The sequence below is a fragment of the Mastomys coucha genome, unplaced genomic scaffold (genome assembly GCF_008632895.1).
Source record: "Mastomys coucha isolate ucsf_1 unplaced genomic scaffold, UCSF_Mcou_1 pScaffold18, whole genome shotgun sequence".
Lineage (NCBI taxonomy): Eukaryota > Metazoa > Chordata > Mammalia > Rodentia > Muridae > Mastomys > Mastomys coucha.
Window position 1 is genome coordinate 55,487,979 of NW_022196900.1, and position 13,870 is coordinate 55,501,848.

At 40.2% G+C, this 13,870-nt stretch overlaps 1 protein-coding gene across 3 annotated transcripts in view; it reads right to left on the reverse strand.

Moving 5' to 3' along the window:
* The window catches only part of LOC116096254 (cytochrome P450 2J3-like), a 45,098-nt gene extending 34,098 nt beyond the window's left edge, over positions 1–11,000 (reverse strand). For all 3 annotated transcript variants that reach the window (XM_031377882.1, XM_031377883.1, XM_031377884.1), the window contains exons 1-2: positions 10,670–11,000; positions 2,818–2,980 (exon numbers count right to left, since the gene is read on the reverse strand). In XM_031377882.1, the coding sequence (XP_031233742.1) occupies positions 2,818–2,980; positions 10,670–10,879 (373 nt within the window). In that variant the 5' untranslated portion in view covers positions 10,880–11,000. The remainder of the gene's footprint in view (positions 1–2,817; positions 2,981–10,669) is intronic.
* Between the last annotated feature and the right edge of the window lie 2,870 nt (positions 11,001–13,870).

Genomic DNA, 13,870 nt, shown 5'->3' on the forward strand with positions numbered 1-13,870 from the left:
AAATATCTAAAAAAAAAAAAAAGGAAGGAGAAACAAAATACTCGTGGGAGGAAATATGGAGACAAAGTGTGGAGCAGAGACTGAAGGAAAGGTCATAAGAGACTTCCCCATCTGGGATCCATCCCATATAGAGTTACCAAACCCAGACCTTATTGTGGATGCCAAGAAGTGCTTGTAGCCTGATGTAGCTCTCTCCTGAGAGTCTCCATCTGCATATGTAGCAGAGGATGGCCTTGTTAGGCATCAATGGGAGGTGAGGCCTTTGGTCCTGTGAAGGTTAGATGTGCCAGTGTAAGGCAATGCCAGGGCAGGGTGATGGTAGTGGGTGGGTGAGTGGGGGAACACCCTCATAGAAGTGGGGATGGGTCAGGAGGTTTCCAAAAGGGAAACTAGGAAAGGGTATAATATTTCAAATGAAAATAAAGAAAATATCCAATAAAAGAAAAGAAACAAAAAAATTAAAAAAAAAAACTAATAAGAAAAGCACACATTTTTTAAAGAGACAAACTGTGGGGCAGAGACTGGAGGAAAGGCCATCCAGAGACTGCCCCACCTGGGGATCCATCCATATACAGTTACCAAACCCAGACACCATTGTAGATGCTAACAAGTGCTTGCTGATAGGAGCCTGATATAGCTGTCTCAGACAGGTTCTGCCAGTGCCTGACAAACACAGAGGTGGATGCTCACATCCAACCATTGTACTAAGCACAAAGTTTCCAATGGAGAAGCTAGAGAAATGACCAAAAGGAATTGAAGGGTTTTGCAACTCTATAGGAGGAACAACCATGAACAAAACAGTACCCCAGATGTCCCAGGGACTAAATCACCAACCAAAGAGTACACTGGAGGGACCCACATATGTAGCACATATGTGTAGCCACATATGTAGCAGAGGATGGCCTTGTTGGACATCAGTAGGAAGAGAGGCCCTTGGTTCTGTAAAGGCTTGATGCCCCAGTGTAGGGGAATGCCAGGACAGGGTCGTTGAAGTGAATAGGTTGGTGAGTAGGGGGAAAGGGTATGGGATAGGATGTTTTTCCAGGAGAAACCAGCAAAGGGGATAAAATTTGAAATGTAAATAAAGAAAATATCTAATAAAAGAATTTAAAAAATGAGGAATTATAGGTTTTAGTAAAGATGACAAAGGAACTCAAGAAGTTAAGAATGTTGAGTATTTTACACACACACACACACACACCTTTATCTTTGCCAGTTACATGACTTTAGACTCAGCACATGTACAACAGAAGTCACTATTATAGTCCCAAAATTACCAAAATAGAAGTTAACACCACCAATCTCCTTGTCTCCTGACACTGTCCCTGTTTGTCTCACCCCTCTTGAGAACCCCATTTTTCTGGCATATAAATCAAATGTCATAATGGCTTCTTTCTTATTCAAGAAAGAAGCCCCATGGGGCTTTAATGCCACCACCTCAGTCTAAGCTAACTTTTGTCCCTTGGGTGTTCAAACCCCTTTTATAACTTAAAATGATGATATATTTGCTATCATCCCTCTGTTCTCTACCTGGCATCAAAAATGAACCTCAAAATGTGTCATGTTTGTCTTCTCTATTCTACACCACGTAAGAGCTTCTTTTGCTGTTTTGGTGAAAATTAAGAGCTGGGCTCCTTAGTGCCAGTCTTGGTAGTGTTATGTCCACTTAAATGTGTTCTTCAGATAACACACTTGACATATTGGATACTTGGCAGTTTATTCATCCCATCATGGATATCCTCCCCCTACTTAATATTTTTCATACTATTAAATACATACCATTAGTTCAAAAGCTTTTCTTAAAATCTAAGCCAACTTGGATGTCTTTAATAAATTTTGTACAAGTAGCATGATGGAATTTTACTCAGGATATCTAATTGATTCAGGTATTCTTGTTCAATGAATTAAGTGTCACAGAATGAGAATGATTTTTTATCTATTTTGTTCACTATTAATCATTTAAGAACATGGCTATGCTTTTCATAGCAGATCATGTAGTCAATGATGTACAATTAATGGTTGATTGTTTCAAGGAGTATTTAGAAAATGGCTAAAAGTGAAGCCTTTATATGTTAAAAGAGTTGAAGTCTGTTTTCAAATTTTCAAGCACATAATCTGATTTAATGATCACTTTATGGACCCATCCCAGTCTATTCTAACAATATTTGGGAGGCTAGTGATCCCTGAGTGGCATGGCCTTAATGATACAGTTTAAGGAGCCATAAGCAAGAGCAACAGCAGGAGGAAGTTGCCTCACAGCTGTTTTCCTAAGGCAGAGGTTTGGAGTAGGAAAAGGGAAGTGATAACCCGTGTATCTGGCTGAGGGAGCTGCTACTATTACTTCATATCCATGAATCTGAGAACGTCTGCAAGACACCTGGTTTCCCCAAGGCTCTCTTAGAGGGAGATGTTCTCAATCCTCTGATGGTTGCTTTCATCCAGAAAATGTAAACAGCTGAGTTGAAAGATAACATTTCATGAAGGGTTTTGTAACAGGAATGCTGTAGAATTACAGACATAGAGGTATCTTTGACATACCATACACATGCTTTATAGTCTACTAGAAACTTAATATTATATGCACCAATATCTTGTTTTGAGTATTTCATAGGTGTGCAATACATCTTAGTCATATTCTTTTTCTGCTTTCTCCCTCCAGCTCATGGAACCTTTCCAGACCTGTGTTCCATTTTCCATCCAAATTCATGTGGAGTTTTTGTTTGTTTTTTTTGTTTGTTTGTTTTAAATAACCCAATAATGGTGCCGATTAAACTTACCACTGATATTAAAGACAATAGTGGTGCCAATTAAACTTACCACTGTTATTAAAGACACGTTTTCTGATAGGCGTAACAGGGCGATTCAAAAAGTTTTGTTCCATGTTAGTGAAGGCTTCTTTGATTAAGGGCAGTCCAGTTATGATCACTGAAGGGATGTTACCAATATCCAGGCTAGTTAGGTTTCCATACTTCTTCACAAACTAAAAAAACATTTCAATAGTTAGTGTATGTCTGTGTTTGTGTGTCAACTGATGGCAGACATGTGTATATTTAAACAGACTAGTGTTTAGAGGTCTGTAGGTTAATATGAACGAACAGATGTACCTCAGTATGTGGAAGTGTTTCTGAAGAATTTTCTTTCCTACTCTGAACTAAATTGAAATCTAATTAAAATGAATCTCTAAAAAATCATTGATATAGATGAGTATGAATTGAGTGGGCCTCTATCAATACTCCTAAAAGGATATATAAGGATAGAAGTGTGAACAAATAAGCAAGGTCTCTAATGAAGCATCCTGAAGTTCAGAGAAGGTGGAGCATAAGAGACATATGACCTGACAAGGGCTAAAGAAGGTCTGTGTATGTTTTGTACAGTTTTCTTGTATGTCTTACAAAACCAAATGTCTATTTATCTTCAGAATAACACCATCTACTCAGCATCTGCCAGACATGAGGTGTGCATGGGTAAATAATGAGACTAACACTGTGGGGGGGCCTGTGTACCTGTGTATGATAAAGGAACCTTGGTATAATAGGAATGTTTCAGTATACCTCTAATCTAATCTCCACCTAAGTCTGATTCACTTCAGTATTTGAAATTTCTTCTTAAACTTTCATTCATATCTTCAACAATAATATTTGAGGAAGCAACAAAGCTTCCCTAGAAGTATTTAGCAGAAAGCCAGTCCTCTAACTTAGCATCTAGTGAAGGCAGAGAAATAAGGGCATTGGTCCCCAGAGAGATGGAGTAGTCTAGTAAAAGTCTGTTGTAGCAAGCATAAAAGCCTTAGTAAAAATTACAATATCAGTATAGGAAAGAGAATGTCTCTACTTAACCATTATTAGATATGGAAAATGCAATAAAGTGTGGAAGATCTGAGTGGAGACATCTCTGAAGATCCAGGTGATATAAGCATGTAGGCCTTATGGTTCACTAAGTGTGGGTTCTTGGGGTAGAATCTATCTTCTAAGACTCAGATTCACAGTTATTAAAGAGTAAAAATCAACCCCCCCATCAGAGAGTTTTGTGGGGAAGAATGAGATCAGCACATTGAAAAGCATGTTGTTTATTTCCAGGCACCCAGCCACCCACTGTATCTCTGAGAAATGAATGAGTTCTGTGTTCATAGGCTCAAGGATACAAATGCATTGTGAAAGCCAGGACAAAAACCAACTGATCTCAGACAGTCACACTCACAAAGTGGATGCTCAGTAAGCTTTGTGATTTATTTCATTCTCTATAATCATTCTACTGTATTTAAGGTTTCTTCATCATTCTGAGAAGACAAGTTGTAGGGAAGCAATTTAGGGAAACAGCTTTTGCTTGGAGGAGAGAAGTTTCCAGGTATTTTGTTAGATTTGAAGCAAATGCATAAATGTTGAATTGGTCATAGGACCTCAGAGTTTAGTGGAAAATAGAGTGTGAAGATCAGTCATGAACATGAGAAAGTATTTGGCAGAGAACAAGAGTGTCCATTAAGTGCACACTGCATAAAACATGGTTTTGTTTGAATAGCAGTGCTGGGAATATCAAAGGTTCTCTTGCTTGTGTGTTTAAGAGTCAGAACTATATATGGGATAGATCCCCAGGTGATAATATCAACCAACCAGACCCCTCCCCACCCCCCGCAGAGCTCTCAGGGACTAAACCACCAACCAAGGTACACATGGCTCCAGCTGCATATGCACCAGAGGATGGCCTTGTCTGGAATCAGTGAGAGGAGAGGCCTTTGGTTCTGTGAAGGCTTGATGACCCAGTGTAGGAGAATTGAAGGGCAGGGAGGCAGGAGTGGGTGAGTGGGTGGGGGAGCATCATCATAGAAGCAGAGTAGTGGGGATGGGATAAGGGGTGGCAGGGGGACCAGGAAAGAGGATAACATTTAAAATGTAAATAAAGAAAATATCCAATAAAATAATTAAAAAATAGTCAGAACTATGTAGACTTCACCTCTGCCTTTTGTCTATTTCCAACAGTGGTGTCTTGTTTAACTGCAATATTGGTATCAATCAGAAGAGTTCAACTACTTCAGGTATCTTTGGGCCTCTATCCCATCTGCATCTTTATGCACTGTTACCCTACCACTTTGAGCCCTGAACCTATGGGGCAGTGTTAAAACACATGGAATGATGTAATCTCATCTTAGATTCTTGAACTCACATTAAATACAGAGCTTATACCCAGCCTTCCTTTTGTTCTTTACCCATAGCCTTAATATTTTCATTTAACTCTAGCCAGTCTGTTGTGTTTTGGTCATAACTACAGAGCCACTGAGTTAATGAATTTTGTCTTAAGAGATATCAGTGATGTAGTCATACAAATCCAATCAATTTCTAATTTCATGTGTGAATGCCCGATTAAGAAGTTCTAGAAACAACTAGAAATCTGGTTTAAGCTGACTTGTTCTCATTGGCATTGTGTAGCACTCAGATTTGTTGCTTGAACTTGAGAAGGATTCAGGGGCTAAGTACAGAGATGAAAGACTTTTTCTATTTTTATAAGTTCTTTGTCTGTGCCGATTTCTACTTTAGCAGAATAGTATCACTAAACTTTATATAGATTGTTACCAACCAAGTGGAGATCAGCAGATCAGTTGACTCCTAGAGATCTAGCCTTATGATTCTCCAGTAAGTCAGTTTAGTCTGCATTTGTTTTATGTGGATTGAGACTCAGATGATGTCTCAGAATATGCCATTCAGCAGGACCTGTTTTTCACTGTGCAACATTAAGTCAAGAAAAAATAATTTAAAAAGATGATAAAACTAATATAGGCCAGGGCTGGAGAGATATCTCAGTGGTAAGGCTGCTCTTCCAGATGATCTGGGTTCTATTCCCTATACCTACATAGCAGCTCACTATTGTCTATAACTCCTGTTCCAGCAATGCAATGCCCTTTTCTGGTCTCTGTGAACACATGGCATACATATAATGCACAGTATACATGCAGGCTAAATAGTCATATACATAATATAATAAAGTTATTTTTATAAATATAAGGTAGTCAAGAAAGGCTCTAAAGTGGAATGATGAATAAGAAAAATGAACAATTGATTAAAACAAGACATATAATATTGAAGAAAAGTAATAGAGATGGCATTAATATAGAAAGGAAATCTCCAAATTTAGAATAAGGAAACAAGGTTCAGTAGAGGGAATGTTTAGAAGAAAGAGAAATATTTTTTCCCCAGCTGCTATAGGTATGGCCAGTGGAAGAATATGGTAGGTATATGTGTACATTCTGGGTCACAGGTCATCAAAGTTTCTTGCTTGGCAATCCCCCTTCCCTACTATCCAGAGCACAAACAAATGAAACTAGTTGAGAATAAGAGTATCCTTACAAAGACACTGGACTTCTCATGTGAGCTTGTGGTACAGAGCAGACTTTGCATCTTGGAAATTCAGCCTCCAGATATTAATCCCATTGTGAGAGGAAAAAAAGTGTTAATCTTGTTTATACAATTTTATTTGGGATGCTATGTAACAGCAAAGTAGTAATGTAATATAATTTACGTATTGCTTCATGCTCATTAGAATTTGTTCTTACCTAAAGCAGGTAGGTTCCAGGACTGTAGCGCGATGGCACTGTGGTTAAAACAACTTCCTGTTCTTGCAGAGGACCACAGTTTGGTTCCTAGAGCCCATGTTGGTGACTCACAACTGCTTGTAAACTCATTTCCATAGATCTAACACTGCACACTTCTGGCCTTTGCAGGTACGTGTTCATGTGTACACACACACACACACACACACACACACACACACACACACATATGCATAAATAAAAATAGATTAAGTATTTAATAAAAATGTTCTTATAATAATTCAGAAAGCTACACTAGAGGAACATGAGACACACTGGGAGGTGGAGGAGAAGTACAGTGCACACAGGCTGAACAGGATTCTTCACTGTCACTGTCTTTTAACTCTTGCCAGCTCCTCCATTTAGAATGACTTATACTTTTACTCCACTAGATAGATGTTGTACTGGCTGGTTTTGTGTGTCAACTTGATACAGGCTGGAGTTATCACAGAGAAAGGAGCTTCAGTTGGGGAAATGTCTCCGTGAGATCCAGCTGTGGGGCATTTTCTCAATTGCTCCTTGTGGGTGATGCCATCCCTGGGCTGGAAGTCTTGAGTTTTATAAGAGAGCAGGCTGAGCAAGCCAGGAGAAGCAAGCCAGTAAGGAACATCCCTCCATGGCCTCTGCATCAGCTCCTGCTTCCTGACCTGCTTGAGTTCCAGTCCTGACTTCCCTTGTGATAAACAGCAATGTGGAAGTAAGCCAAATAAACCCTTTCCTCCCCAACTTGCTTCATGGTCATGATGTTTGTGCAGGAATAGAAACCCTGACTAAGACAGTTGTTAAATATTTATTTAATGGCTGTCCAATTTAGGTCATCATTCTCCCAGAGGCTATCTCCAGAACTTCCTGCCCATTATCATCTGATTTGATGGCACAATTGTTACCAGATTCTATCTACGATCATTTTACATTGTGCCAGGCACGTTAAGTACTTAATAAATGTTTATTCACTAAACAAGTACATGAATAAATAGCCTCTAATTATGTCATGAAGTGGTAAGCAAGGACAGAGAGTATGTGTTGAGTCAAATCATATTGTTTGCCATTTCCCTGGTAAACAACGTTGGATAGCCAGATCCTTATTTTCCTCAGCAAGTTTGCTCAGTGTTAAGTGGAAATGTTAGTAGATGGCAGCTCACAGGTGTGTCTGTAGCAAGAGGAGCCTGCAAACCAGAGGAAAGTCCACCAGATGTGAGGATTGTTTACCTATGGCAAGAATCCAAACAATCATAAAAAAAAACCATACCATTTTTGTTTATAGTCATAGATCACTAAATATGTAAATACAAAATAAATGGATGAGATATAACTCAACTGGGAAGAAGAGCCAAGTCTCAGTTTCATAATGAACCATGGGTGTGACATTAGGCATTTCACCTAACCCCTGTAGCCAGACCTAACCTAGCAGCAAAAGAATGGTATAGAGCAATACTTTTAAATAACTCAGAGTCAAGTAAAATAATTTCTTACTCATGTTTAATTACACCAGCAGTGAACAGAGGGTAAACTCCAATTAATTTGCAGTCTTTAGCCAAAAATCCATGAAAAGTGCTGACCAGCAGGACAACATCTCTTCCTTCTTGCCTGATGTCTTTTTGTTGAACACCATAAAATAGCTAGGATTTCTCCAAACTTTCAATGGGTTGCAGTAGTGAGGTTCATAAGTGAAGCCTTGTCACTTACTCTGCCTTGTTGTCACATCTGGGCTGAGTCTCTGAGTGGAACTACGAGTTCCACAGCTGCACTATGACAAAGAGAGTCTGCAAAGAAGCCCTGTGTGTGATTCTGCTCTCTACCCTTCTCCTACAGTATGAAGGGTATTTCTTTCTCAGAGTGAAGATGAAGGAAGACATCCTTTACTTGTATGGCCTTATAGTAAAGTGTAACCTTTATCCTGATGGCCTGCAGCTGTCCTCATTTTCACCACAGTGTGGGGATGAGATTTTCAGGGGAATTCCTGTGGGACTCACACACTGAGGTCACCAAGATTCATACTACCAACTCTTTGTGATCAAAATTTACTTTCAAATTATCACTCAAAAGATGAATATTCAGATTCCCAAGTAAAGTTACTTATCTTAAAAATCAAAACATTTCAAGCCTGTTGAGGGTTTAGTATACTGAAAGATTTTAAACAACTGACACATTTTTGAAAATATTGTCATGTCTCAGAGAAGAAATGAAAACTATAGAGAGGAAGCAATGGGGAATGTGAGCACAGAAAGCTCTTGTGTTCTAAGTGCAGATCTGTACAGGAGAGCTCAGCAGAGGAGTGATGTGAGAACAACCACGGGCAGTGCAGGGGTGAGAAGCAGGTGCGCCCTGCATAGCACAGAGCTATGGAAAACAGCATGAGCCAGAAGCAGAGATATTACATTCATGCCTGTGTCCAGCTGTCTGCCCAAAACAGGAAAGGGAAAGTGTAGATGAGATAATTCTTGAAAAATTATAGAAACTTTCTAGTCTGGGAAAACACAAACTTTCCATTAAGAACCCAATAGCACAAAGCCCCAAGTGAAGCAAAACCACCAATATCAGCAGGAAAACTACAATCCCAGACAAATGTATTGAAAGCAGAGACAAATTAGCTTAGTACTTCTGGAGAAAATAGAAATACCAGAATGAAAAGGGGGGGGCATTAAAAACATTCAGTGCAACAGAGAGTCAACCTAGTGTTGTACAATCAGGGGAAAGTCAGTGTGGGAATGGGTGTGGCCATTCTGAGGTGAGGTGAAGCCAAGAAGTTTCTCCTTCTGCCACAGCCTCCTCTGAAGGAATGGAGAAAAGAAGTGCTTGGGGTTAGAAAGGAAGCTGTAACATGAAAGGTCAGAAAAAAAGGCAGACCAATGGGAGGATGAGTAAGGGCCAAAGACAACAGGCTCTTCTGCCTTTGAGTTTCAGCTGCACAGGGCACTGAAGAGCAGGTTAGGGAATGATGTGGTTCTCTGGGTGTGTGGAGACAGCTGTACCATAGATGGAAGACAGGGGTTCTCTAGGCTTGTAGTAACTTTGTTTCCTGTGGAAAATGGTGATAGCAAACTGTCATCAGCTTCATGAGCCTATTACATAGCAAAGAGCAGCTGAGAAGGACAATGAAAGAAATGCAACAAAAAAATGAAGAGAAATTAAAAAAGCAACTCCTAGGAAAGTGTCCAAGAAACACACTGAGAAGAGATAATAGAGGAATAAAGGAACAGAAACACAAAGAGAAAGCAATACAGTCAAGAAGAAAAATCCTCTATAACACTCAGTATAGCAAATGGTCTACTTTCCTTAGCTAATGGTGAGACCACAAAGTAGAAATAATAATTAAAAACAAAAAACCAAAAATAATGTGGCCCAAGTATACTCTGTGTAGGCATAGGAAATTATTACAGGTAAACAGGGACATTACAAAGGAAGATGATCACTGCAGGAAAAACATCTGCTAATTTTAAACATGTACACACACGCCCTGAGGGACAGACAGAGAGAAGGAGAGAGGGAGGGAGAAAGAGGGGAGGGAGACCAGACAGACAAAAAACAGGCAAACTCCCAGTGGAGCTAGAGACTTCAGCATGCTTTTCATTGTAGCTGATAAAGTCAGTGGGCAAGTAGTGAACAAGGATGTGGAATAAACAAGTGTCAATATTTACTTGTGAGTATTGATATTATGCAAAATTCCAATCCAGAGAACAGTATATAGATCTTTTTTTTTTTTTTTTCCTGGATGAATGTTTAACATAGTAAACTCGGGAGCACTTGCTTACACATTTCTTAAAGAAGCAGAATTTATTTATCAAGATGAACTGTTCTGTCATCCATCAACTTGACATACTTAAAAGGATTGACATCATACAAACTGTGCTATCAGACCATAATGGAATAAGAATAGAATTCTTTCATAGAAAGATAATAAAATCAACTTTTTGGCATCAAAACAAAGTGTCTCTTAAACATGGCGCAGATTACAAACTAGCTCTCCTGGCTGGGTGAGCAGGCATGGAGGTGAGCCTCCAGTCATATCCTGCTGTCCTCAGTGCCAGGATCCCTGTTTCTACAGCTCAGCATTGCGCCATGGCACAGTCAGACACCCTCAGCATTTCTTACCTGCTGAATTACTACATGTGGCTGCTCTAAATCCAACTGGAACAAGTTGCCCACAAAAGGCAGGCGCCAGGGTCCTGGTGGGTAGTTCTTGGGTCGCTGGGTTTTGAGATAGCCAGCCAAGAGCATGAAGGTGACAACAGTCAGCAGCAGAGTCTTGAAATGAAGCAGTGCCCAGATGGCCGCCTCCAGGGCATCCTCAGTAGCAAGCATGGTGAGGGCCTGAGCTGGAGCTGGTTCCCTGGGTAACCACTTGGTGCTGACAATAATGACAGCCCCTCTGTGAAGTTCAAACCTGTTCCACGAGGACTGTGCTGCTCTCTGTCCTACCAGAACTCCTGCCCACTGTTTTGTTCACTGTTTTGGCCACGCCCCATCCTTCTGCCTTGTCTGTAAGCCAATATCCAGTTCGTCAGTACTGAGTGTCCCAGGAGGCTTCCACAGAGCTCTTTGCTCCTCTTTGCACTTTACATATCTTCTCCAGGCCCCGCCCTCATAAGCTCTTCCTTGGTGTGTTCCACCTGGCTCCTTCCCCTAAGTCAGGCCCACCTGTGTGTATTTTGCTTCTACTCCTATATACCAGGCAAGGTATTCCCAGAACTCACCAAAAGTAGTTAAAAGGCATGGTTAAATGTGGTTGCTTTCTCAGAAATTCTTTTCTCCTAAGCCCTTGTGTGCTTCTGGGAATCAGGATTTACATGATAGATAGGGGCTTCTGGTTTGTAAAGCTTTCCCCAGTGCTGGTAACCTTCCTGATAAGTGAGACACTATGTGACATCTGAGAAGTGTCACCTAGCACTTTTTGGTTCTGATAGCATGGCAGATGCCTCTAACACCAAGCTCCCTCTCTCCTTTATTTTTCTTCTTTTATTTCCTTTTTATAAACTATTTCAAACATTTAAAATGTTTTGTTTATTGACAGTGTCTTTTGCCTTACAGAAGTTTTGCAATTTTTTGAAGTCCCATTTGTCAATTCTTGATCTTAGAGCATAAGCTATTGGTGTTCTGTTCAGGAAAATTTCCCTTATGCCCATGTGCTCGAGGCTCTTCCCCACTTTTTTTTCTCTTAGTTTCAGTGTATCTGGTTTTACATGGAGGTCCCTGATCCACTTGGACTTGAGCTTTGTACAAGGTGATAGGAATGGATCGACTTGCATTCTTCTACATGCTAACTGCCAGTTGAGCCAACACCATTTGTTGAAAATGCTGCCTTTTTTCTATAGGATGGTTTTAGCTCCTTTGTCAAAGATCAAGTGATTTGTGGGTTTATTTCTGGATTTTCAATTCTATTCCATTGATCTACCTGCCTGTCACTGTACCAATACCATGCAGTTTTTATCACAATTGCTCTGTAGTACAGCTTAAAGTCTGGGATAGGGGTTCCACCAGAGGTTCCTTCATTGTTGAGAATAGTTTTGGCTATCCTGGATTTTTTGTTATTCCATATGAATTTGCAAATTGCTCTTTCTAAGTCTGTGAAGAATTAAGTTGGAATTTTGATGGGCATTGCATTGAATCTGTAGATTGCTTTTGGCAAGATGACCATTTTTACTATATTAATCCTGCCAATCCACGAGCATGGGAGGTCTTTCCATCTTCTGAGATCTTCTTCAATTTCCTTCTTCAGAGACTTGAAGTTCTTGTCAAACAGATCTTTTACTTGCTTAGTTAGAGTCCCACCATGTTGTTTTATATTATTTGTGATGATTGTGAAGGGTGTTGTTTCCCTAATTTCTTTCTCAGCCTTTTTTAGCAACCAACAAATTGGGAAAAGATCTTTACCAACCCTATATCTGAGAGAGGTCTAATATCCAATATATACAAAGAACTCAAGAAGTTTGACTCCAGAGAAACAAATAACCCTATTAAAAATTAGATACAGAGCTAAACAAAGAATTCTCAACTGAGGAATACTGAATGGCTGAGAAGCACTTAAAGAAATGTTCAACATCCTTAGTCATCAGGGAAATGCAAATCAAAACAACCCCGAGATTCCACCTCACAACATTCATAATGGCTAAGATCAAAAACTCAGGTGACAGCAGATGCTGGCAAGGGTATGGAGAAAGAGGAACACTCCTTCTTGCTGGTGGGATTGCAAGCTGGTACAACCACTCTGGAAATCAATTTGGTGATTCCTGTGGAAATTGGACATAGTACTACCAGAGGACCCAGCTATACCACTCCTGGGCATATACCCAGAAGATTCCCAGCATGTAATAAGGGCACATGCTCCACTATGTTCATAGCAGACTTATTTATAATAGCCAGAAACTAGAAACAACCCAGATGTTCCTCATCAGAGGAATTGATACAGAAAATGTGGTATATCTACACAATGGAATAATACTCAGCGATTAAAAACAATGAATTTATGAAATTCTTAGGGAAATGGATGGATATGGAGAATATCACCCTGAGTGAGGTAACCCAATCACAAAAAAACACACATGGTATGCACTCTCTGATAAGTGGATATTAGCCCAGAAGATCGGAATATGCAAGATACAATCCACAAACCACATGAAAATCAAGAAGAAGGAAGACCAAAGTGTGGATACTTTCTTTCTCCTTAAAGGGGGAACAAGATACCCATGGAAGGAGTTGTAGAGACTAACTATGGAGCAGAGACTGAAGGAAGGACAATCCAGATACTGTTCCACCTGGGAATCCTTCCCATATTCAATCATCAAATCCAGATACTATTGTGGATGCCAGCAAGTGCTGGCTGACAGAAGCCTGAGATAGCTGTCTCCTGAGAGGCTCTGACAGTTGCAGATTGTAGGGGTTCACAGCCATCCATTGGACTGAGTACAGGGTCCCCAATGAAGGTGCTAGAGGAAGGACCCAAGTAGCTGAAGGGTTTGCTGCCCTTTATGACGAAAAACAATATGAACTAAGTAGTGTCCTCAGAGCTCCCAGGGACTAAACCACCAACCAAAGAGTACACATGATGGGACAAATGGCTCCAGCAGCATATATTTATAGCAGAGGATGGCAAAGCTGGTAATCAAAGGAAGGAGAGGCTCTTGGCCCTGTGAAGGTTCTATGCCCCAGTGTAGAGGAATGCCAGGGCTGGTAAGCAGGAGTGGGTGGGGTGGTGAGCAGGGGGAGAGGGGAGGGAACAGGGGTTTGTTATTGTTTTTTATTTTATTTTATTTTCCTTTTTTGAGGGGAAACTGGGGAAGGAGACATGACATGTAA